The sequence below is a fragment of the Ostrea edulis genome, chromosome 6, assembly GCF_947568905.1.
Source record: "Ostrea edulis chromosome 6, xbOstEdul1.1, whole genome shotgun sequence".
In the NCBI taxonomy this organism is placed as follows: Eukaryota; Metazoa; Mollusca; class Bivalvia; order Ostreida; family Ostreidae; genus Ostrea; species Ostrea edulis.
In genome coordinates, this window is record NC_079169.1 from 15,959,917 (window position 1) to 15,985,877 (window position 25,961).

General features: G+C 35.9%; 2 protein-coding genes and 1 long non-coding RNA gene across 3 annotated transcripts; 2 read left to right on the forward strand and 1 right to left on the reverse strand.

The window, feature by feature from the left end:
• Nucleotides 1-2,395: 2,395 nt before the first annotated feature.
• LOC125647010 (uncharacterized) lies at nt 2,396-4,009 on the forward strand. Its single transcript, XM_048873707.2, has one exon. It carries the CDS (start codon nt 2,396-2,398, stop codon nt 4,007-4,009), a length of 1,614 nt encoding a protein of 537 aa, XP_048729664.1.
• An 852-nt stretch (nt 4,010-4,861) lies between these two features.
• Nucleotides 4,862-10,070, forward strand: LOC130047158 (uncharacterized). Its single transcript, XR_008796205.1, has 2 exons — nt 4,862-6,411; nt 8,354-10,070. It is a non-coding gene; the product is annotated as an uncharacterized LOC130047158 (long non-coding RNA).
• Nucleotides 10,071-14,364: 4,294 nt separating this feature from the next.
• Nucleotides 14,365-25,072, reverse strand: LOC125683520 (alpha-amylase-like). The gene is made up of 9 exons (XM_048924760.2): nt 24,949-25,072; nt 23,242-23,384; nt 22,856-23,013; nt 19,800-20,309; nt 18,706-18,818; nt 18,516-18,624; nt 16,804-16,888; nt 15,198-15,525; nt 14,365-14,512 (listed from the first exon to the last, which is right to left on the reverse strand). The coding sequence occupies exons 1-9, from the start codon at nt 25,001-25,003 to the stop codon at nt 14,490-14,492; spliced, it is 1,524 nt and encodes a 507-aa protein (XP_048780717.2). The 5' UTR covers nt 25,004-25,072; the 3' UTR covers nt 14,365-14,489.
• Between the last annotated feature and the right edge of the window lie 889 nt (nt 25,073-25,961).

A 25,961-nucleotide genomic window follows, 5' to 3' on the forward strand; every position in this document is an offset into this window, starting at 1 on the left:
AATAATGAACCTTACAAACACAGATAATGTTGTTACAAGCTTTGTCAGCTGGAACCAAAACATATTCCTCATGTAACCTATCTAATTCTTTTATCACTTCTGGTTATCCAAACAGAAGGATAGATGGTAGATACTTTTGTTTTAATATGATATTGACCGTACCTATACTGGATTCCTAAACTACATAAAAACCCTTACAAACAAAGATACATTGCTGGATCCAGTAAGTGCTCTACCAAGCCCCTATCTTTGCTCCTCACGAAAATGTTAACAGCTGTGAAGGAGAAACTTCAAACTTACTGTGCGACTACATATGCCAGAAGTGGTGTTAATTAAATATGGATTCTAAAAAATTCTAAAGAACTTTTAGTAAACTTGAAATCGCAGAATTTTTCCCAAATCAATAACATTAAAACCTATGACTTTTCAACACTATACACGACCATTCCTCACGATAAATTAAAGACTAGACTTTTTGACATCATAGACAGTTGCTTCGTCAACAAAAACGGAAAACGGAAATATTCATATCTAGTGATCAGTCATTCAAAAACTTACTTTGTTAAACACCACTCTGATTCCACGCACAAGTACTCTGAAGTTGAAATAAAAAATATGCTAGAGTTCCTCATTGACAATATTTTCGTGGTCTTTGGTGATCAGGTCTTCCAACAGTCTGTTGGAATTCCCATGGGCACGAATTGTGCTCCTTTGTTAGTTGACCTGTTTCTATATTCATATGAAGCAGAATTTATTCAAAAACTACTACGTGAGAAGAAAAAACCTCTAGCTGTGGCCTTCAATTCGACATTTAGATATATCGATGACATTTTGTCTATTAACAATAATAGCTTTCATTCATATGTCGATTTGATATATCCCTGTGAGCTCGAAATAAAGTACACCACAGAGTCGTCCACTTCTGCTTCATACTTAGATATTTTATTGAAAGTAGACATTAACGGCAAACTGACAACTCAACTGTATGACCAACGGGATGATTTCAGCTTCTCCATCGTCAACTTCCTATATTTATGTAGCAATATTCCATTATCACCTGCATGTGGTGTTTATATATCTCAACTGATTCGATATGCAAGAGCTTGTTCAGCGTATAGTCAGTTTTTAAATCGAGGTAAGCTACTGGCAAACAAGTTGATGGTAAAGGGGTTTCAACAGTCTCGACTGAAGTCAGCATTTCGCAAGTTCTATGGTGTTATAACGATCTAGTTCGTCAGTACAACCTCGCATTGGGTCAAATGCTGTCTGACGTGTTTCATACCGATTGTTAAGCCGTTCTTGGCACACTGATTTTGACTGCGGATAACTCCGTTTACCTGATTAGGATATAGGGCTCACGGCGGGTGTGACCGGTCAACAGGGGATGCTTACTCCTCCTTGGCACCTGATCCCACCTCTGGTGTGTCCAGGGGTCCGTGTTTGCCCAATTATCTATAAACCCTATGGAGAGCGGAATGGATCGAAAACTCTTGGCTAGCGAAGATGTACTACCGGGGGCCATGATTTGAACAAAGTTGAATCTAATCCATGTCAGGAACCTCTCGTGTAAACTTCAACTTTTCTGGCTCAGTAGTTTTTAAGGAGATTTTAAAATGACCCCCAATTATTTTTGCCTTTTTAGACAAATTTATGCAAATTTTTATTTTATGCGAAAATATTGATATATATTCGATAACCTTGTTATAAATATGCAAAAATCATGATGTATATTCAATAAATCTTCATTTATTTTCGACAAATTTTAATTTATATTCGATAAATCTTGATGCACATGTATATTCAATAAACTTGATGTACCGGTACATATATATACAATAATATAAAAAAAAACCACCAAATAAATAAGAAGATTAATCGAATAAATCAAGATTTGATAGATATAAAACAAGATTTAACGAATACGAATAAAGATTATTGAACATTAATTAAGAATTTCGCAATCGGAAAAAAGATTATAGAATATAATTATATCAAGATTTTTGCATGTAAATCAAGATAAGCATAATATTACAACGCTACACACCATAGCTTTAGTCACATACTTCATAAAAACCATTTTAGACTAAGTAATGGAATATCGTTTGGAGAAAGAAGACTAGAAACCTATTTTTGATTGTTGTGTATAAAGGGCTCTGTGGCTATTATAAAGAGACCGGCTTAAAACCTTGATCAGTTCACTAATTTCTTACAAAGAAGTTAGCAAGCTTTAATAAATCCAAACAAAGGAGAAAAACTATCGATTTCTATCTCTGCAATGAATGTGTCTTATCACATGCACAGAAGCAAAGTTTATTATTTTAGGAAGTCTGTAGTTAGTCGGCAAATTATTCACTGGAAGCGTTTATATTTTTCAGATATTTGAGAGTTCCGAATTATGATTGAGAGCGTCTACATTAACAAAATCAATACTGATATTGACCTAAATGGACAGGTGAGATGCAGCCTCCATTCTTTGGAGAAGCTGAATTCTTTCTGTAGAGATTGTCAACAGGTTCTGTGTACAACATGCTTAGTTTCAGGGCATAAACACCATGATTGGTGCGAACTGAAGGATGCGGGCAACATAGCACATAAACAGCTCCTTGAAGTTTTACACGAAGTGGGATCAAAATGGCTTGCGTGTCTGAAAGTTCGCGAGGAACAAACAAGCACCCTATTGGAGGAAATCGAAGAGGAGAATAGGTCAGTTTTTGGTGAAATTGATAAGCAGTGTGACAAAATAATTCACTTTGTTAATGTGATTCGTGAAAAATTAAAATTAGATGTAACCAGTCGTTTAGATGCAATCCATGGACTTCAAGATCAACTGCAATCTAAGAAGACGAATCTTGAAAGTATGTTCAGAAAGTCTTTGAAAGTCGTCCAAAGAAACAAGGTATCGGAAGTCATACAAACCAACTTACTCCTCCGGAAAGCTGTGGACGAATTACACTCGTATGAATTCACTTTTCCGAGGTATTATATAGAATTCAAAGGAGGGACCATAGATTTCGAATGCCTCATGGACATGATTGGATACAACAACAAAACTGTATCATCATCAAATAAAGAACGCGTCGTCTACGATCTACAGTCAACAGAGTCCAAATGGACCCTGCAAAATAAATTTACACTCCGATTAGACAAAATTGAAGCAATATGTCCCATCGGAAACAAAGCGTGGATCTATAACAGTCGCGCAAAAGCTGGGGGACTCATGAAAACCAATGGTGAAGTTTTGGGAATGCACAATTTGAACTTTGTTTTCTTCGATGTGGCAAAGACAGATAATGACGAACTGATCATGTCGGATCCTCGTAACTCCATGGTGAAGAAAATTAGTCATGATGGTCATATTGATTGCGTTTTGAATACCTCCCCACTGTATCCAACCGGAATATGTATATCCCCACTAAATTCTGATCTATTTGTTTGTCTTATGTCTTTGACAGATACCGGAAGTCAGGGTGAAAGGGATACCGGAAATCAGAGCGAAAGAAAGATTATAAGAATTAACGTTGAAGGCAACCTTACGCAAACGATAGAAAACGATGATGTCACTGGTGATAGACTATTTCAATATCTTAGACTTGTTCGGGAGAATTTCAACGGTGACATTGTAGTTGCAAATAAGATAACAAGCATGCTCCACAATATCATTGTGGTGAACTCAATGGGAAAACTCAAATTCAGATATGAAGGATCAGAGGTATTGAATCAAAACGTCTTTCCATCCGACATTCGTTGTGACGATTTATGCAGGATTATGGTGTCTGATTTTAATAACCATGTGATAATATTCCTTCACCCCGACACTGGTGACCTGCTACAAATTCTCATGAGTTTGGATGACGGTATTCGATCACCAGCTCGATTAGGGCTACAGGGAAATGAATTATGGATTGGGTATGGTGGAAACAAAGTAATGATAGTGACCTTGAAGTCGAAATACAAAGATGTAAAGGAGAAAGCTGTTAAACGAGAGTCAAAAACCTGCACAGTTATGTAGCCGCATCAATAAATCTACATCAAAAACCTGCACAGTTATGTGACTGCATCACTAAATCTACATCAAAAACCTGCACAGTTATGTGACTGCATCACTAAATCTACATCAAAAACCTGCACAGTTATGTGACTGCATCACTAAATCTACATCAAAAACCTGCACAGTTATGTAGCCGCATCACTAAATCTACATCAAAAACCTGCACAGTTATGTGACTGCATCACTAAATCTACATCAAAAACCTGCATAGTTATGTGACTGCATCACGAAATCTACATAAAAAACCTGCACAGTTATGTGACCACATAACTAAATCTACATCAAAAACCTGCACAGTTATGTAACCACATCACTAAATGTACATCAAAAACCTGCACAGTTATGTGACTGCATCACTAAATCTACATCAAAAACCTGCACAGTTATGTGACTGCATCACTAAATGTACATCAAAAACCTGCACAGTTATGTGACTGCATCACTAAATATACATCAAAAACCTGCACAGTTATGTGACTGCATCATTAAATGTACATCAAAAACCTGCACAGTTATGTGACTGCATCACTAAATCTACATAAAAAACCTGCACAGTTATGTAACCACATCACTAAATGTACATCAAAAACCTGCACAGTTATGTGACTGCATCAATAAATCTACATAAAAAACCTGCACAGTTATGTAACCACATCACTAAATGTACATCAAAAACCTGCAGTTATGTAACCACATCACTAAATCTACATCAGAAACCTGCACAGTTATGTAACCACATCACTAAATCTACATCAAAAACCTGCAGTTATGTAACCACATCACTAAATCTACATCAAAAACCTGCACAGTTATGTGACTGCATCACTAAATGTACATCAAAAACCTGCACAGTTAAGTAACCGCATCACTAAATCTACATCAAAAACCTGCACAGTTATGTAACCACATCACTAAATCTACATCAAAAACCTGCACAGTTATGTAACCACATCACTAAATCTACATCAAAAACCTGCAGTTATGTAACCACATCACTAAATCTACATCAAAAACCTGCACAGTTATGTGACTGCATCACTAAATGTACATCAAAAACCTGCACAGTTAAGTAACCGCATCACTAAATCTACATCAAAAACCTGCACAGTTATGTAACCACATCACTAAATCTACATCAAAAACCTGCACAGTTATGTAACCACATCACTAAATCTACATCAAAAACCTGCAGTTATGTAACCACATCACTAAATGTACATCAAAAACCTGCACAGTTATGTAACCACATCACTAAATGTACATCAAAAACCTGCAGTTATGTAACCGCATCACTAAATCTATATCAGAAACCTGCACAGCTATGTAACTGCATCACTAAATGTACATCAAAAACCTGCACAGTTATGTAACCACATCACTAAATCTACATCAAAAACCTGCAGTTATGTAACCACATCACTAAATCTACATAAAAAACCTGCACAGTTATGTGACTGCATCACTAAATGTACATCAAAAACCTGCAGCTATGTAACCACATCACTAAATGTACATCAGAAACCTGCATAGTTATGTAACCACATCACTAAATGTACATCAAAAACCTGCAGTTATGTAAATCGGCGAACTAAAGTATTCTCGATCTGTAAATGATAACACCTTTATATGCTTTTTAAATATATTTCCACAGTTATGTACATATTTTACTTGTTGTGTATATTACAATTAGCACTAAATTGACCTAGATTGTTATTTTTAGTAGATATATGATATATGATGTAATAGTTGCATCATTGTCTTTCAAGATTGTAATACAAAATTCATTCCTATTATAAATACACTCACAGTCTTGTGATTGAAAAAAGCTCTGGTTAGACACATTTTATGCATTTGGATTTTTTATACGGGGAACTACGATTTTGGAATTACGTGTGTGTGTGTGTGTGTGTGTGTGTGTGTGTGTGTGTATTATGTTCGGATTTATTGTTCAACTACCGTAAATTAGTATTTTGCTATTGCTATAATTTTCTATCAATTATGAATTATAGATAAATACTATCAATTGTTTAATTGCCTTTTGTTAGTAAATTCTGTGCGCTATATTCAGGGTTTTTTCTTACACTCCTCTTGAGAGGTACATAGTGAGATGATGAACTTTTGTTAGTAAATTCTGTGCGCTGTATTAAGAGTTTGTTCTGACACTCATCTTGAGAGGTACGTTGTGAGATTGAGAACTTTTATATTGGGCGCTACTTCAAGAATTAGATTTTTCTATCTATGTGTTTGTATATACGGAACTCCTTTCGATTGTCGTCTTATTTAACCACGGGGGTCCCTAAGCATAAAGATCATAAAGATGTTCTTGCTATTAGTGTCGTGGTCTGGTTGTGTTTGTTTAGACGGTGAGGATTTATATGTACTTGTATATAGCCAGTGTAAAATATTCATATTTTAGTTAAAAATCACTGAGAACTGAAAAAAAAAAGAATTCTTTGATCATGAATTTTTAATTATTCATCAATGTATGTAGTAATCTAATTGCACTTCTTTATGTTGTTTTTATATCGCAGTCACTGATTAGAACTTTGCTATATATTCTGTTGACATTTTTTTTAACACTTTACCGCCTCCAAAATACTAAACGAGGGATAAGCCAAGTGATTTGAGATACGTGGCTGATGGGAGTAATTCTTTTTTAGTTCTTCTGAGACGAAGGCTCAAAGAGCTAATCATATGGCCATATGTATGGCGTGCGGTGTGCGGTGTGCGTCAACTTTTTTGGAAAAGGCCAATATCTCAAGAACCCCTTGGTCAATTTTTGTCAAATTTGTCACAGGGTATCCTTTGCCCAAGGGCTTTCATTTGTACTAAAACTAGGGTTGTGACCTTTTAACAAGGGGAGATAATTAGGAAAATGCAAACAAAAGTAGTGGTTGCTAAAAAATCTTCTCAAGAACCACTGGGCAAATTATCATCAAACTTATGCATAAGGATGAGGATAAGTTGTAGATAAAAGATTGTTCAAGGCATCATCCTGGGGCAAAGGGTGTGGTCTCGAGGTCACTTCAAAGTTGACCTTAAATTTTGTTTTGTTAAAACTTTGATATTTTGCTTAGTATAAGGACTAGGATCATCAAATTTTGTCAGTGGATGCATCTTAGGACCCAATATCATGTTGTCTCAAAAGTAGGTCATGGTGACCTACTTTTTGAATTTCGCAGGTAATTATTATTAAATGGATTTTGATGCATATGTTGGACACTCTTGAGCCTATGATCATCAACAGTTGTCAGTTGATGGATCATGAGACTTTAAACTGCGTCATGTGAAAAGTACGTCACCATGACCTACTTTCTGAATTTTATGGCTAATCATTTATGAATACATTTTAGGTTGTTATTTCAGATACCGAGAGGTTTAGAATCATTAAACATTGTAAGTTGATGCGTCTGGAGGCCTTAAAACATATTTATAAAAAAAAAAGTAGGCCACAGTGACCTACTTTTTGAATGTTGCAGACATTTAAATTTCACGTTTTCAATTTGAGATGCATATTTTGGACACTTTGAAAGCTAGGATCATCAAACTTTGTCAGTTGATGCATATTGAGTCTTCATAGTTTGTTGACCAAGAAGTAGGTCACCGTGACCTATTTTTGGATTTTGACGGCTATATTTGAATATTTCAGATACTATTTAATTTACAATCATCAAATTTTGTCAGTTGATGGGTCTTGAGTCTTCAGAGTGTGTCGACCAAAAAGTAGGTCACTGTGACCTACTTTTGGAATTTGATGTTTATATCTGAATATTTCAGATAATGTTTGACTTCAATTATCAAACTTTGTCAGTTGATGCATCTTGAGTCTTTGGAGTGTGTCGACCAAAAAGTAGGTCACTGTGGCCTCTGTTTGGAATTTGACGGCTATATTTGAATACTATTTGACTTGTCAGTTGATGCATCTTGAGTCTTCAGTGTGTCGACCAAAAGTAGGTCACCGTGACCTACTTTTGGACAGTTACATTTAAATTTTCAGGCACTATTTGACTTAACATCATCAAACTTTGTTAATTGAAGAATCTTGGTTAGTAAGAATTTTGCCTGTTCTACAATGTATCAGAAGAGCAATTCTAGGCCCATGGGCCTCTTATTAAATTTGTGCGACGAACAAAGTCCCACTGACTCTCGTTCCCGAGAATCGTCCACATTGCCTGCGATCCCCTATTTCCTGTCATTTGATCTCACTATAACTTATTTGGTGTGCACTCGCACACTCCTCATAAAAAAAAATTGAATACAGAGAGAAATCATTGGAATCTGAAGATGAATTTGATTATCATTTAGACTTGACAACACTGACAGCGTCTTCGTCTACAGATGACGCAACACTGGACCTCGCTTTAATTTACAACGCGGCAGTGGCGATTGTTGACGAAGAACTGGTGAAACGGCATCAGCTATAGAATGAACACAGGGGGAATTCTCATCTCAAAGCCACTACAACCTTATATGAGATGGCAAATGAAGTGTCGTCCCAGTTTATTTTTAATCCTAAAATTGATAATCAAAATAAATTTAATAAGAAAAACCATCCAGGAATTCTGGACAGAGGAGAAGACCAAAGTCAAAGCAGTAGTTCCTAGACAGGAAACTAATGACAAACAATGTTCATCTCCGGGAAATCCGGATCACAAATTGGGCAGTATACCTACGTCTGCCGCCAAAAAGCAAAAAATAACGAATGCTGAAACAGGGGAGTGTAAGGAATATTTTGACCGGATTTTACTGGACTTTAAATTTAAGATCTCGCTTTACTCTCAAGAATACACAAACTTGATATCGAAATCTTTAGTAATAACTGATGCTCAAATAAATGCACCAACAGAAAAAACTCTATATATTGACTATTTTAACACATATTGCGCATACTTTGAGAGCAGTTATTAAGGACAGTTCAGTTTTGCGACCACACACCGTTTGCTGTTGATCAATACGGGACTTTCGAGATACGGATCCACTATGACTTTTATCGCGCGTTGAACGTAATTGTAGGGCATGTCACTTCCGGATTACAATAACAACTAAGTAAACAAACATGGAATATTTCAATTGCTTTCAATTTCCTGCATTTAAATGCTATCTTTGAAAGAAAGGAATCACTACAACCATTTTATAGGAAAATATAATTGATTAAATTATGCGAGTCGGCGCGGGAAATAAATCTAGGGAATATCTTTAGGATATCGGTAAAACTTCACGCCTTGCCTCCAGTGGTACGCGTCTTAATGCGCCTTTTCCCTTTCATCTAATTTACACCCAGGTACTAAGCACCAATAATGACTTGGATCGTCATCGTGGGACTGCATATAGCTCTTTATGAACCGTCTGTTAGCGAAACACCATATGTATCGATCGATGTCAACTTTGCCCTACAATTAGTTATTATCACGTGACCGTGGTGTATAAACGTCAAATATAATCGGTCGTTCCGGCATATCCCGAAAGTTCCGTATTGTGACTAACACAAATATATGCAATTCAAGGAATCAATCAACGGCGAAGCAGCCTGCATAAAATTTGATATAGGTCCAATCCCCGTCCACTGCAGGCCTGGGCTACTTACACAGATTAATTCTTTGAATTCAAACTAATCATTGGATGGATATGATCTCTAAGTGTTCTACCTCTGTATGCGATATTCGCTTACACCAAATCACCAACGAAATTAATCAATAAATTTCCAGGAAAAGCAGATATTACCTATCACGGTAGCTATCACGACGATAGATTTATTATTTTTCTTGGAAATTTAGTGAAACCAATGCTCATCACCCATGACTGAAATGCATAAACATAATTTCCAGGCAAAATAGGCTTTTCTTGGATACGACGAAATACAAAGGAAAAAGATTCAACGTAATAAATTATGGATTTTTAAACACACATGAAACCCATTCCAATATTTTAATTGTAGGATCCGTCTGATTTTAAAGGATTCATTTGGGACAAAATCATTACTCATTAAAAGAAACGCTGGTGACACTACTGCACTAAAACAAAATCTGCTTTGAATTTAAATTGAATCTCAGATAAGTCATAGTGAAGATTAAATAAATCAATGTACAGAATTCCATGACGGGAATACGGCGAATAATAGATAAGTCATAGTGAAAATTAGATAAATTAAACTGTACAGAATTCTAGGACAAGAATACGGCGAATAATGCTTTAAAAACAAGAAATACCACCTTGGTTTCTGTAATCAAATACAACACTGGACTCCGAAAAATAAAACGGAAATCATTATAATACTAGGAAATCCTTACATAGGATAATGGCTGCAAGGCAATTCTCTCTGAATTACTTAATAATTCAATTATTTCTCCATGCATTGAAATTATCATATAGAAACCTATGATAAACAATTTTCTATTCATTCAAATAATAAAATGTTTTTTGTGTTGTTTCATCGGGTGATGAAAGTAACTAGCGTTGCAGAAAAAAAACCCAAAAAAAAACCCCTCTGCAATGCTTGCTATCTTCATCATTTGATGAAATAACAAAGAAAGCATTTTATTGTTTATATTTGTATTTTCATGTATTGTTTTAAAATATAAATTAGATTTTTAAAAGTACTAAAATATCATATGGTTGACCCCTTCTTTACACTAAACGGAACAGCCAATACATTTTTGACCTTGATAACGCTCCATATCTGGTAATGATTACACAGACAGGTGGTACCAAATAAGCAGATCGAAGTAGTTTGCAAGAAATATGCATTTATTGTCGCAGATCACGGGCTAAAGCCATTTTTGGACCCGAACTCTGTGCTGATACCATAAATATAGAAAGGGATCTAACTCTGACCTCGATTAAAACTACCCACTCTCTTCAAATGCCTGACAAGATCAGAAACTAGGTGCGATATGTGAAATTTTAAATTTGCCGGTTTCCTTGCATAGATTAATGTTTTAACTACCTGCATGCCAAATTTCAAGCCACAGGTTCTTAAAATAACAAAGATATACGTCATCGTTCTCTCGATTTCATCGGTTTCTTAACCGGTCCAGGTCACGGGGTAGTTTTTTGTCTATGACAGCAGCGAAATACAGACTAGTGTGGAAGATTTCGGACCTATCAATTAAAATTTCACATCAAATATACGCTACTTACTTAACCAATGAAGGCAGGCAAGGAATTTAATTTTGATAGCGTACATGTATATATAACGAACTATTTTTATAGATATTTAACTTTTACGTCATGTGCGTCTTCCAATGATAAAAAACTGATTGAAGAAATGGGAGGGGGTGGGAAACTGAGAGAACCAAATTCTGAAAATACTATGATTGAGGGCCCAAAGCGATTAAAAAAATTACGGAAGAACAATAGGGCGTGGAAATAATTCAAGGTCAGGTTTGAGCGACGCTGGGATGGAATTACGCCATATCTATACTTATAAATGAACTTTTGCCAATAAACTCCGCAACGCTTCCTCCAGAGTTATACTGCTTGTACCTTTAATATTGTCATATGTAAAGTGAAGTTAGTAAGCTAAACAAGAATCTTACTTGATCAGTAAATATCGTAAAGATTAAAAACCTATTTTCGTTTTCGATAAACTACCCTGAAATAGCAAAGATGAGAGTAAAGTGGGGTATTGACTAGAACCTGGTCCCGGTTCCGATCTTCGGTCCCAGAATTTTTTTAATCGATAAGAATTGGAATTTTAAAAAAACCGCACTAACAATTAATCAGAAATACGTATATAAAGGGAAACCACTGAGTATCACGTCCACGTCCTTATCTTTTTATGAACAGGTAGATATCATACCTAAGATAACGAGAAAGGGGACTCAAATATTCTGATATATTCTGTTTTTTATCGAATAAAAAAAATCTGGGACCAGAACCGAAAAGAGGGTTTTAGTCAAGTGGATAAGTCTATAATGAATCTGCGGCGATTAGAAACAATGCGTGGATAAGTCTACGATGAAGCTGCGGCGATTAGAAACAATGCGTGGATAAATCTATGATGAAGTTGCGGCGATTAGAAACAATGCGTGGATAAGTCTATGATGAAGTTGCGGCGATTAGAAACAATGCGTGGATAAGTCTATGATGAAGTTGCGGCGATTAGAAACAATGCGTGGATAAGTCTATGATGAAGTTGCGGCGATTAGAAACAATGCGTGGATAAGTCTATGATGAAGTTGCGGCGATTAGAAACAATGCGTGGATAAGTCTATGATGAATCTGCGGCGATTAGAAACAATGCGCTGATTAGTCAATGATGGAGCTGCTTTTTTGTCCTCGGCGACCCATGCCCTACCCACTGACGACTCCGAGCTCTATTTTCTGGCTCATAATAATGAACCCAGGTTTCATCTACAGTCACCAGACGCAAAAGAAAATTATCTTTTGACCTAAAACGCTTTAACAAGGCGCTGCATATTGATGCTCTGGTTGCCATTTGCGCATCGCCTAGGGATTTGGGGATCCAACGGGCTGTTAGCTTGCGCATACCTAAACGATCATCCAAGATTGTTGAAACGCTACCATATAAAATGCTTAATACCTGCGCTATTTCTTCCACCTGGATTCGCCTATCAGAGTACACCAGATCCCGAACTTTCTTACACATTTCTTCGTCGGTGGCATCCTGTGGACATCCAGACCTGGTTGCAATAATACAGTCATCTCCGATTTTTTTTGGGGGGGGGGGGGTACAACTCCTTAGGATCTCCGTAATGGTGCATTCACTCCCGCAACATTTTTGATCATTCTGAACTTACATACATAAAATGATATTCTATGTTTCTTAGTCAATATATGAATTTACAACCTGCAACTTACGATTTGTGAGGCTCTATTCTACCGTTTTCGACAATTTAGATATACATGTATTCCAATTTCTCGATTCATATTTGTGCGCCATGTTTGATGTACTGAAGTTTCAACATCCGATTGTCAAGTCATTTGCATATGCCATATAAGGTAGTATTTACATCAATGGACAAGTACGGAGGAGAAAGCAATTTTGACGGTATTAAAAAGGTTTAGATTTAATATCAATGTTAAAAACGAACAGCATTGTGCAAATTCTTTATGCAACCATATGCTTTTCCTTTCTCTGTCGGAGTGGCTCGAGTAACTACATTTTCACGCAGATTGTCAATGTTTAGGTTTTTCAGTGATCTGCGAGATCTCGCGATAACAAGCATGGCGGAGCAGACGAAGAATTTTGCATGCTGTACATGATGTTTAATGAAAAACACCCTTTATTAGACATGCCCAAGCACAAAGTTGGTACTCCTTTTGGTGTAAACAACATTTGGGACTAATACACGGAGCTTGTTATCGGTAATTCATAAAATTATTTTTGCACCATTATGGAGATATCCCAAAAACGTCAGAATAAAAAAAAGGGGGTTACATTATTGCAGCTAATCCAGACCTGGCTTCATCTTCTAATGACGTTCGATTGCGTTTGAATTCCCCTACCCAGAATTTAACCTGAGAAAAGATGGTGCAGAAGACCAATAAACATCGGCTAACTCGCCGTGTATTTCCTTGCCTGTTTTACCTTTTAAATACAGATACCGAATTATAGCACGGTAGTCAACTTTAGATGAAAAGCATGCCTTTGCATCACTAGCCATGTTTGACATTCAATATCTTATATTGTACCATAGTTTGGCGTGCTTTCTTTTCTTAAAAGTGTGGGTTATCTGTACAAAGAATGACTCGATAAGTGTGCAATTTTGTACCCAGGTATAAAACATGTATTGAAACAAGGTATGAAAATCGTGACTGTCTCGGCCAATCAGAAATGGGAAAGGCTGGTTACTTATTGACTCGCCTTCGTAATATACATGACGTACCCGTATATATACTCGCCTATAAGTCGGTTCGCCTATTTATAAGTCGGTTTTATAGTCTTTAGGTTATTTTGGACGGAATTGCCATTGACCCATTTTTAAGTCGGTCTAACTTTTTTCAAGAATCGGTTTACAATTTCAAATCAATCCTCTGTTTTTCCTGTGTTTCAAATAATATTTTGAAAAATGCGCCGATATTTGATATTTTTTCCCTAACAAATCAATTTCATACCAATACTCTTATGTATTTGTCCATTTTCCAATGCTTTGGGATATGACATCGATATTTCAGTTATCATTTTGTTTATTTCGTTCATGTTTTTGTTGTTTAAAAATACTAGGCTATACATTACGCCATCCAGAAAAATACTAATCTTCTTAGACATGGCAATAAGTCGGACATAGAGTTTTGGACCAAAATTTAACTCCCAAAAATATACATAATCAGCTAACAAACAACAAAAACTAAAATTCAGAAATGGTTTGTTCATTGTACAAAATAATGCTTACATTTCACAAAAACTGGACATGGCTTTTCCATAATAGATGTATATCCATATTTTTCACGACCTTCATGATTTTAAGTCTTCTTGTTCTCATTTACCGGTATATCTGGAACCTAAAAATTAGAGAGAGAGAAAAAAACATGATAATAACAATCAGGGAAATTGTTTCTTTATTTCTTTGCTTTTTTGGGGTTTGTTTATATGTTGTTTTTAAGCCCCATTCAAGAATGTTTCACTGATATAAAGATGCCTCCAGCTTTAACCTACATGTATGGAGGTCAAGGTCGTCACAGCGAACTAGATTCATTTACCGTCATACCGGACTTCCAGTTTTAAGGTCATACCCAAAAGACCTGCGCCTTTCATTTCAGAATCTAATGCTGCTCGCTTAACAAAGGAGCAGTTATTATGTATGTTTAACCTTATAAGTTTCACGCGGCGCCGAGAATTGAAATCAGAACCTCCTACTGTCCGTGGCCGAGTGGTTAGAACATTGCGCTCAAAATCACACGGCCTCTCACCTCTGTCGGCGCGGGTTCCAATCCCGCTCGCGCCGGTAAGTGAGAAAGTTTCCCAGTTTACTTTCCGAAGGTCGGTGGTCTCTTCCCAGGTACATTGTATCTGGGTTCTCTCTTCCACCAATAAAAATTGGACGCCACCAGATAACTGAAAAATTGTTGAGTGTGGCGGAAAACATTTTAAAAAAACAAACCAAACAAATCCTACTGCCCCCTACGACTAGACTACGTACCACGATCAAATCTTGTGACGTATCCTCCATTAAAAAATCAGTCTTACCTACATGGATAGCTATCACGGCTGAGTGAGCGTTGTAAGGAATTGTTATTCGAGCTAATCCGTCATTACGTACAGATATATGTTTTCCTGAGCAATCGTTATGACTGCCGGATATGACATCACAGTATGTGCCGCTTGGAAGACCTGTTTGTAAGTAAGAGTCCAGATTAATGCCGGATTCCGAGTTTATCGCTATGAATCCTTTGGACCCAAGGGAAAAGGAAATTTGATTAGCATGGTTCGTCCACCAATAATGAAGAGAAGCACCTTGGGTCGCCTCTCTAAATTTCACCATTTTGTATATTGCGTTCCATCGATGTTCACATGTCTACAATATAATGGAAGAAAATGTATGAAGTATGATATGAAAATCTGTTTGTTTAATTTTTGAACAAGGAAAGAGGGGGATTTTTAAATTTATATCTGCCTGAAGTCAAGTATCAATACTTTTTATAAGGTTGCTATGATGCATCAAATAATGAATATGAAGGCTACTGACAGCCAAGTTGATGGTGCAGGGGTTTCAACAGTAGCATTTCGCAAATTATATGGTCGTTATAACTATCTAGTTTGCCAATACAACCTTTTATTGGGTCAAATTCTCTATTTTGTATTGCTTATAGGAGTTATAAGATTTCTCACTGTTCGCTATCTTCACCTTTATAGAAGTTATGAGATTGATCACTGTTCGTTATCTTCACCTTTATAGGAGTTATGAGATTGGTCACTGCTCGCTATCTTCACCTTTATGGGAGTTATGAGATTGATGTCTGTTCGTTATCTTCACCTTTGTAGGAGTTATGAGATTGATCACTGTTCGGTATTTTCACCTTTATAGGAGTTATGAAATTGATCACTGGTCGTTATCTTCACCTTTATAGGAGTTATGAGAGTGATCACTGTTCGCTATCTTCACCTTTATAGGAGTTACGAGATTGATCACTGTTCGTTAGCTTCACCTTTATAGGAGTTATGAGAGTGATCACTGTTCGCTATTTTCACCTTTATAGGAGTTACGAGATTGATCACTGTTCGTTAGCTTCACCTTTATAGGAGTTATGAGATTGATCACTATTCGTTAGCTTCACCTTTATAGGAGTTATGAGATTGATCACTGTTCGTTAGCTTCACCTTTATAGGAGTTATGAGATTGATCACTATTCGTTAGCTTCACCTTTATAGGAGTTATGAGATTGATCACTGTTCGTTAGCTTCACCTTTATAGGAGTTATGAGATTGATCACCGTTCGCTATCATCACTTTTCATTATGGTATGATGAGTGACATGACTTTAGAGGTCAGAAAACATTTAGAACAGTTGTTTATCTCTTCAGTCCGTATTAGAAATATGATTATTCACTTTACAACTTACTTGTTTGAGACATAATTTATTCAAAAGCTTCTATATGAGAAGAAAATATATTTAGCTATTTAGCGTTGAACTCGACATTTAGATTTATCGACGGTATTGCATATATTGTGTATTCCTTACATGAGTTATGAGATTGATCACTGTTCATTATCTTCCCCCTTTCGATAAACCAGAATTTAACAATAGACAGTAATAACTAGAATTTAACAATAGACAGTAATAACTAGAATTTACCCATCCTCCCTGGCAATCCCCGTAGGAGTTTACATTGACATCTGCTGTGCTCATATACCCGTTGTGAGGGGGACCATCCCACACACTAAAATATATTTTAAAAATCTTTCGAATTTTTGGATTGAACTCGACAGATAGAGATATACTCTGATTATATATTGCTTGATGATATTTTTAACTCATTGAATTCATCGCTTTTAATCAAATCGTCAATACGCTTCCTGACAGACAGCCAAAAGTTATATCACACGAAAAAAGTACGCCCACAAAATTTTTGATAAAATTCCATGTTTGGGCAAAACGCAGCAAAAAATGCAATTAAAACCATAAATCTATGATTAACGTCCCAGCTAGAATTTTTGGAAATTTAAATGTCAACAGACTTCTTTGAAGTGCTGCAATTTAAATGGACATGGACACGATTTTAGCTGATTTTCAAATTTTATTTTTCCATTTTCATTGTTTACAATGCTTAACTAAAGTATTTCTAATTGTCAACCAATATTTGAGCATTAGTTGTTAAGTTACAAGTGAGATACAGCATTCACAATTCTTTGTTAAGTAAACAAGGCTATTGCCATGTTTTTGTTTAGATATAGATTGCTTTATAGAAAATAGCATGTATAAAAGAACATGAGACGTGGCAAACACTAGAAACTATTAAATTGTGTTAAGAAGTTTTGTAAATTGAAGAAATTGCTTTGAACGAAAATTTTGCTAGTATATTTAACCAATATATTTAACCAGCATGGCACGAGCCTTGTTTACATAACAATAAATTGCGAGCTCTGTATCTCCCAAATTTTTGCTGATCATTAGAAATACCTTAGTTAAGCATTCCAAAAATTAAAATTGAAAAAATAAATTTTGAAAAATTTCAGCTCAAATTGTGTCCATGCCCCTTTAATAGACGTATGCTATAAATAGCTTTCATACTGCCGAGAAATTGGCAAAGGAATGGGTTGAACCCTCAACGTACCGCGTACGAATTAAAGGCATCGTCGGAAACCCACGGTTGATTACGCTTTGTTCCTCTCTCCATCACCCGAATTTTTAAAATATCGTCCAATCAAAGTAATCGTTATAGTAATGGAACTCTTCTGTTTTTAAAGGTACCATCAACTTACTTTGCCATCACAAGAATTGTATACCAAAATTTGGCTGAAAGAGTTTTGTTGATTGCATGGACAAATTTGTTCAGGGTATACGATGAGCGCCCAATCAAATCGCCTTAATAATTATTCATGAGAACGAGCGAGTAGGAATGAATGGACCCACGGGTGATGGAGAGAGTTACGAAGCGTAATCAACCGTGGGCTTCCGACGATGGAAGTAAGGGCTACATCGACAGAGCTACCGTAGCCATACATATATTAGGTAATTATAGTGATTCATAAATATAATCAAAATATGGGCATTTTGGTGGAAATGAAGAATTCGCCAAGAACGAAGGAACAATCATTTATGGAAATTTGGGCAACTGTACACTTTCCTGAAATAGAATTCCCAATTACTGAAGCAAAACATATATTTCAAACTACAATGTACTTTTTTGTTCTATGATTGGGGAGGGGGTCTGATTTTCCCTCCTTTCATTTTGTTTAGGAAGTCTGTCAAATCATATAATCCCGACACCAAAAAACATCCGAAATAAGGTAATAATAGTGTATTCAAATAATTCAAGATTTAGATTATGTATTTTGAGTACAAACTGGGAATAGGAGTATCCACTGAAAACCCTGGGAATTCCGTAATGGTAGGCGAGCAACAGAGCATTGAGTACCTCGTACATTTTGCGATCAGCGTGTGTAAAAACCGGATCTGCAAATAAATACATCAAATACATGAATACATTCAATGAATGAATACCCATAATTCCCTTGACCGAACTTTCATACATACGTAGACTATCTCTCTGGCTTATTTGGTCATCAATGAACGTCACTATGTTGCCTGGTGATGGGAAGCCACGTGCTGTCCCCCAGTTCGTTTTGAAAGACTCCAAATTGCGATTTCTGTGAAGCATAGTGTCGAAAAATGTTTTAATAAAAGAAAGATGCTTTGATAATTAATCCATCTAAACATCGTGAAAATCAAGACATATTTACCTAATCAATTTAGTTAATTAAATCAAGACATATTTACCTAATCAATTTAGTTAATAAAATCAAGACATATTTACCTAATCAATTTAGTTAATAAAATCAAGACATATTTACCTAATCAATTTAGTTAATTAAATCAAGACATATTTACCTAATCAATTTAGTTCATTAAATCAAGACATATTTACCGAATCAATTTAGTTCATTAAATCAAGACATATTTACCGAATCAATTTAGTTCATTAAATCAAGACATATTTACCTAATCAATTTAGTTCATTAAATCAAGACATATTTACCTAATCAATTTAGTTAATTAAATCAAGACACATTTAACTAATCAATTTAGTTAATTATATCAAGACATATTTACCTAATCGATTTAGTTAATTAAATCAAGACATATTTACCTAATCAATTTAGTTCATAAAATCAAGACACATTTACCTAATCAATTTAGTTCATAAAATCAAGACACATTTACCGAATCAATTTAGTTAATTAAATCAAGACACATTTAACTAATCAATTTAGTTCATAAAATCAAGACACATTTAACTAATCAATTTAGTTAATTAAATCAAGACATATTTACCTAATCGATTTAGTTAATTAAATCAAGACATATTTACCTAATCAATTTAGTTCATTAAATCAAGACATATTTACCGAATCAATTTAGTTAATAAAATCAAGACATATTTACCTAATCGATTTAGTTAATTAAATCAAGACATATTTACCTAATCGATTTAGTTAATTAAATCAAGACACATTTACCTAATCAATTTAGTTCATAAAATCAAGACATATTTACCGAATCAATTTAGTTAATAAAATCAAGACATATTTACCTAATCGATTTAGTTAATTAAATCAAGACATATTTACCTAATCAATTTAGTTAATTCTTTTCCATAGTTATCATACTCCGCTCGTCCGATTGGGAAGTACTCCGACATCTGTATGACGTCTCCTGCTTTTTCATCGAATTCATGATACAGAAAAGGACGTGCTGAGCCCCCATTTACATTTTTCAGTCTATCAAAAATTGACGTAAGTTGCTGAGGCCACATATACTTTGCACTGGCAATTCGGAATCCGGAAACTCCGAGGTCGATCAATACGTTTAGATAAGTGACTATGGAGTCTTGTACAAAACTCTTTTCGTGGTTTAGGTCCGCCTTCCCATCCAGTTGGCAATTTCTGACTTCGACGACATTGGTATTGGTTTCCACATTGAGACTTTTTGTATGACAGTGCAGCGAGTCGTGGAAATCCCACCCACTATAGGAAACTGCAGGATAGGTTCGTTGTTCTCCGTGATAAATAGACCCCCCAGTTCCGTAACCATGGTGATTTACGTCGGTCATGTGGTTAATCACTATGTCAGCATATACGCTGAAATTGAGTAGGTTAAATGATTTGGTAATAAATCCGTATCATTCGAAGTCGCTATATATTTAAATGAACCATGTATGTTGCTACCCACGAATTAACACTCCCTCAATGGACAGTCAATGAATGTCAGTCTTTGCTTTCAACGCCCTTGACCTAATTTAAATGACTTTAGACAGAGTTTTAAAAATCTATAACTACAGTGTTCTTTATGATCTTATGTTGTTTTTCGCCGATTTTGGCGATGTTTCAACCCTATGTCGGAGATATTTGTGACAGTGCTAGTGATTGAATGATTTTAACAAATGCTTGCATTATCTCCCTCATGCATAGCTCTGATCCTTAGACGAATTTAACTCCAGTCTTTGGCACTCTGTTTTTCCTTTTAGTTCTTACAAGTTTATTGTTATTTCGGATTTCCAAAATTTCGGCTTGAACATCACTGAAGACATTTTTTGTCGAAATGCGCATCTGGTGTATCAAAATTGGTACCGTATAAGTTTTACATTTTAAGAATACAAGTAAACAAAATGTGGGAAAAAATGTTAACGCCTAAGATATGAAATTCTCATGAATTCAAAAAAATGCAATCATAAAATCAAAACAAATATTTACAAAGGCACATCATCATGATCATGGTAAGCACTAGATAAACTTCAGTCCGAAGCATATAATGGAACCCACATATCATGTAAGTTTTGCTAAAAATCCACATTATATTTCTAGAACGTCGTGTTTGATTCGATCTCAAGGCATGTTGAGTCATTTTCTCTGAAATATTGTTTTAGCTCACCTGAGAGGAAGCCTCGAGTGAGATTTTCTGCTCAAAATTTGTTTCTATCTTCATAGTTATTGATTTTGCACATTTTCATCTTCTTCCCCTGAACCAATTTCAATCAAACTTGGCATAACTTTTCTTCAGTAAAGGGGATTCATGAAAGGCGAAGATAACGAACAGTGAACAATCTCATAACTCATATATATGGAGCGCCAAATTAACATAAACTCAAATAATTGAAGATATCTTCAATTATTTGAAGATATCATCAATTCAATTATTGCTCTCTTTAATTGAATTAATGCGCGCATTAAATCAATTATTCCTCTCATCAAATGAATTAATGCGCGCTTCAATTCAATTATTGCTCTCATCAATTCAATTGATGCGCGCATTAATTCAAATAATGAGAGCAATAATAGATTTGATGCGCGCATTAATTCAATTATTGCTCTCATCAATTCAATTGATGCGCGCATTAATTCAAATAATGAGAGCAATAATAGATTTGATGCGCGCATTAATTCAATTATTGCTCTCTTCAATTCTTTTGATGAGAGCATCAATTCAGTAGAAATATTGCTCGCAATAATTAATTTAGAGCTCGGTATAAATAATTTGATGATCTCTTTAATTCAATTGAAGATATTTTTAAATCATTTTCAATGATTTTGTATAATGAATTAATGCGCGCATCAATTCTTTTAAAGAGAGCAACAATTCAATTAAAGAGATCATTAATTCAATTGTGGATATGTTGAATTGAAGATATCTTTAATTATATAGTTGCTCTCTCTAAAAGAATTATTGCTCTCTTCAAATGAATTAAAGATATCATTAATTCAATTGAAGAGAGCAATAATTGAATTAATGCGCGCATTAAATCAATTATTGCTCTCATCAAATGAATTATTGCGCGCATCAATTCAATTATTGCTCTCATCAATTGATTTAATGTGCGCATTATATCAGTTATTGCTCTTTTCAATTGAATTGTAGCGCGCATCAATTCAATTGTTGATATCATTAATTCATTTGAAGAGATCATTAATTCAATTAAAGCGCGCATCAATTCAGCTGAAGAATTAATGATATCATCAATTCAATTAATGCGCGCAATAATTCAGAATTGAAGATATCATTAATTATTTGAAGATATCTTTAATTCAATTGTTGCGCGCATCAAATGAATTGATGATATCTTCAAATAATTGAAGATATCTTCAATTATTTGAGTTTATGTTAATTTGGCGCTCCATACATATAAGCAATACAAAATAGATAGTTGGGCAAACACTCCTCCTAGGCACCTGATCCCACCTCTGGTGTGTCCAGGGGTCCGTGTTTGCCCAACTCTTTATTTTGTATTGCTTATAGGAGTTATGAGATCGATCACTGTTCGTTATTTTAACCTTTCATGTATTAGAAATACATGTTAATGACGTTATATCTTGTCTATCGACGCAACGTAATACAAAAGCAACTTTCCACGTGACCCCTTTCTACAGAGGAAGTAAGACCATGCCATATTCTAATTTTTCATGAAGTACAATGTCATTAGATTAAAGAATGGGCCGATTTTGACCTTTCGTGGCTCTAGTTCTTTAGCCTTCTGATCTTAGGAATGACCGTAATGGTGGCGTTTCATCAAGTTGTAGAAGAAGAACGTTCACAAAGAGACGAATAAATGAATTAATAGACGGACGTAATGGTCACTCTAGGGCTCCTGTAATTGTGGTAAGGGGCCCTAAACATTGATGTAAAACTCTACCTGACTTTTACTCTGTTACATCTGCTGATCATGTCGCGGAATTCACTTTCATTGCCGCTTCTAGTCTGTATCTTGTAAGAAACCGGCTCGTATCGCTCCACCCAAGGTCTATTATGGGTACTGTTTGAAATAATTCGGTTTTCATTTGGAGGGGAAACCTTAAAATAAATATCATCTGATATGATATTAATGAGGAAAATCTATCAACGACCATTTAGATATTTGCGAATTTACCTCTCACTGCATCGTCGCACGCCTCTTTAGAGGATCGTACGTTTCGACCGTGGCTTGTGATGATGCTCTCACTAGTACACAATGTATGCTGCAGCAAATGACAATTATTCAAATCAATTTAAAGAGAAATATGAGGCGGAGTAGAATCCTACCTGGACAGCACAGAAGTGATTAGGACCAAGAAAATTTTCACACTCTTCGGCTACATCCTTCCATTTCCACTCAAAAAGTTGTACAATGACGTCAGTTCCGGAACGGAGACAGACCTGTGTTTGATAGTTAAACGATTCTGCAACTAAAAGGGGGAAAAGAATAACACATCGACTGATAAAACATGACCATAGTGATCTGTATTAATTTTGGTATAACTAAACTCGAGGAAATTATATTGTGCGGTCACTGTGTAGAATACTAGATCGAGGTCGCGACAGAAATGACAAATGGTAGTCATGATTTTCTTAGCTGGATGTCTGGGAGTGCATCATTTAGCCGAGCGTAAATCTTGTTGCTTTAAATACGTCCCATTCGAGAAGTTCTCGATGAAGTTCCGCCAGTTTTCAAAACTATGCGTGACGCTCACGGTCATTGCAGTGTCGTGCCTATCATGACACGTGACCTCCGTTTTACAGTGAGGGTTCTTTATCGTGCCTATCATGACACGTGACCTCCGTTTTTATGGTCATATTCGAAAGATCTGTCACTTTCACTTCTAAATGCGGAGTGCTTGGCGAAGGAACAATTACTACCGTGTTAAACGTCTTATATCAACGGAACTTAATGTCACATTAAAGATTTTGAATTTAAAGGACACAACGCATGTTTCTAAACTTTTTCATTTTTTCAGCAAAATTAACTCTTTTTATGCCTAAAACTACTTTAAATATGTTTTGAATGAAATATTTTGCGTAGTTTTCGAGTTTGAAAGCGATGAAATTCAAATCTTGCGATATGCATATTTTCTTTCGCTAGTTTACGCGCCATTTTGTGTGACGTCATATGCGCCCTCGGGTTTGAAAACATCTATTAGCCATTTCATAAACAGATTAGATTTAATCGACAAAAAACCAATTGTCACGTTAACGGCTTGTAAATAATAATGCATTAAGATGTTTTGTGCCGTGCTCGGGTGTACTAGTTGTCGGTAGAAAGGATTTAGACTGAGTATCTTTCAATTTTTCGAAGGAAGGTACGAGAAAAAAGACGTGGATAATTTTTTTGTTGGAGCAAGAACTTTACCTTAAAAAACACACCCAGTCACCTTTTCAAACATCGCTTGGACAGAGACCCTGATAAACTGCGAGAAAATGGATATATCGAAGCTATAAGCACTGGTAGGCCTATAGCATACATTCTGTTTTGCTCTTCAAATTCAATACACACTCGGATCAACTGACCTTCACCTTGTAACAACATATATCGACGATACAATGTAACTTCTACCAACTGGTAGATTTACAACAACAAAAAATAAAGATACAAAAGAATTGAACTTTTAATTATACAAATAATAGAATATTGTATTTCCTAACTTTAAATTGAATTATAAAATTATTTCTTTATTGAACTCGTAGCATCTTGAGTGCGTCAGTAGGCTATAACGCCGTGCTCCGGCTTTAATGTCACATTAAATATTAATACAACCGGAGCCAAGGTTTGACGCGGCACCGGGACGGAGAGAGTGGAGCGAGCGCGTAAATAAAATAAAAGTTTGCAGTCCAAATTTTCATGATTTAATTTTCGTGCTATTGTAAATCAGAGTCCTAGGTTCCCCCCCCCCCCCCTCAATTTCGAAAGCATCAATACGAAACAGATTACAATATTACTAATTTTGGCAATTGCATCTGGTTCGTAAAACTCACCTTTAAATGCTAGTACCGTGTAAATAATAAATACAGTCCGTTCAATCGGAGCCATTTTTGTACTGAAGAAGGAAGTCGAGTGGTGGTGTTTGATAGTCTCACCTAGAGGAGATAAGCTGTGTGCCTTTTGATAGCCCGTCTTCATTACAACCATGAAATGTGCAGTGTAGATAAGGAAAATAAGTCTACAAAAAAATGGAAGCTCAAAATAGATATGTGTTCCTGGAAAATTAAGAAGAAAGATGATCTTCAACAGAGACAAATTTAATCACAATTATGATACACACACAGATACACACACAAACAAACACACAGACACAGACACACACACACACACACACACACACAGACACATACACACACACACACACACACACACACACACACACACACACACACACACACACACACACACACACACACACACACAGACACCACACACACACACACACACACACACACACACACACACACACACACACACACACACATAGACACCACAGACACACACACACAAACACCACAGACACATAGACACCACACACGCACATACAAACACCACAAACACACCACACACACACACACACACAAACACCACAGACACATAGACACCACACACACACATACAAACACCACAAACACACCACACACACAGACGCCACACACACAAACAAACACCACAGACACATAGACACCGCACACACATACACACAGACACCACACACACACACAAACAAACATAGACACCACACACACACACACAAACAAACACAGACACATAGACACCACAAACACACACACACAAACATAGACACCACACACACACACAAACAAACACAGACACATAGACACCACACACACACAAACACCACACACACACAAACACCACACACACACAAACACCACACACACACAAACACAGACACACACAAACACCACACACACACAAACACAGACACATAGACACCACACACACACACACACACACACACACACACACACACACACACACA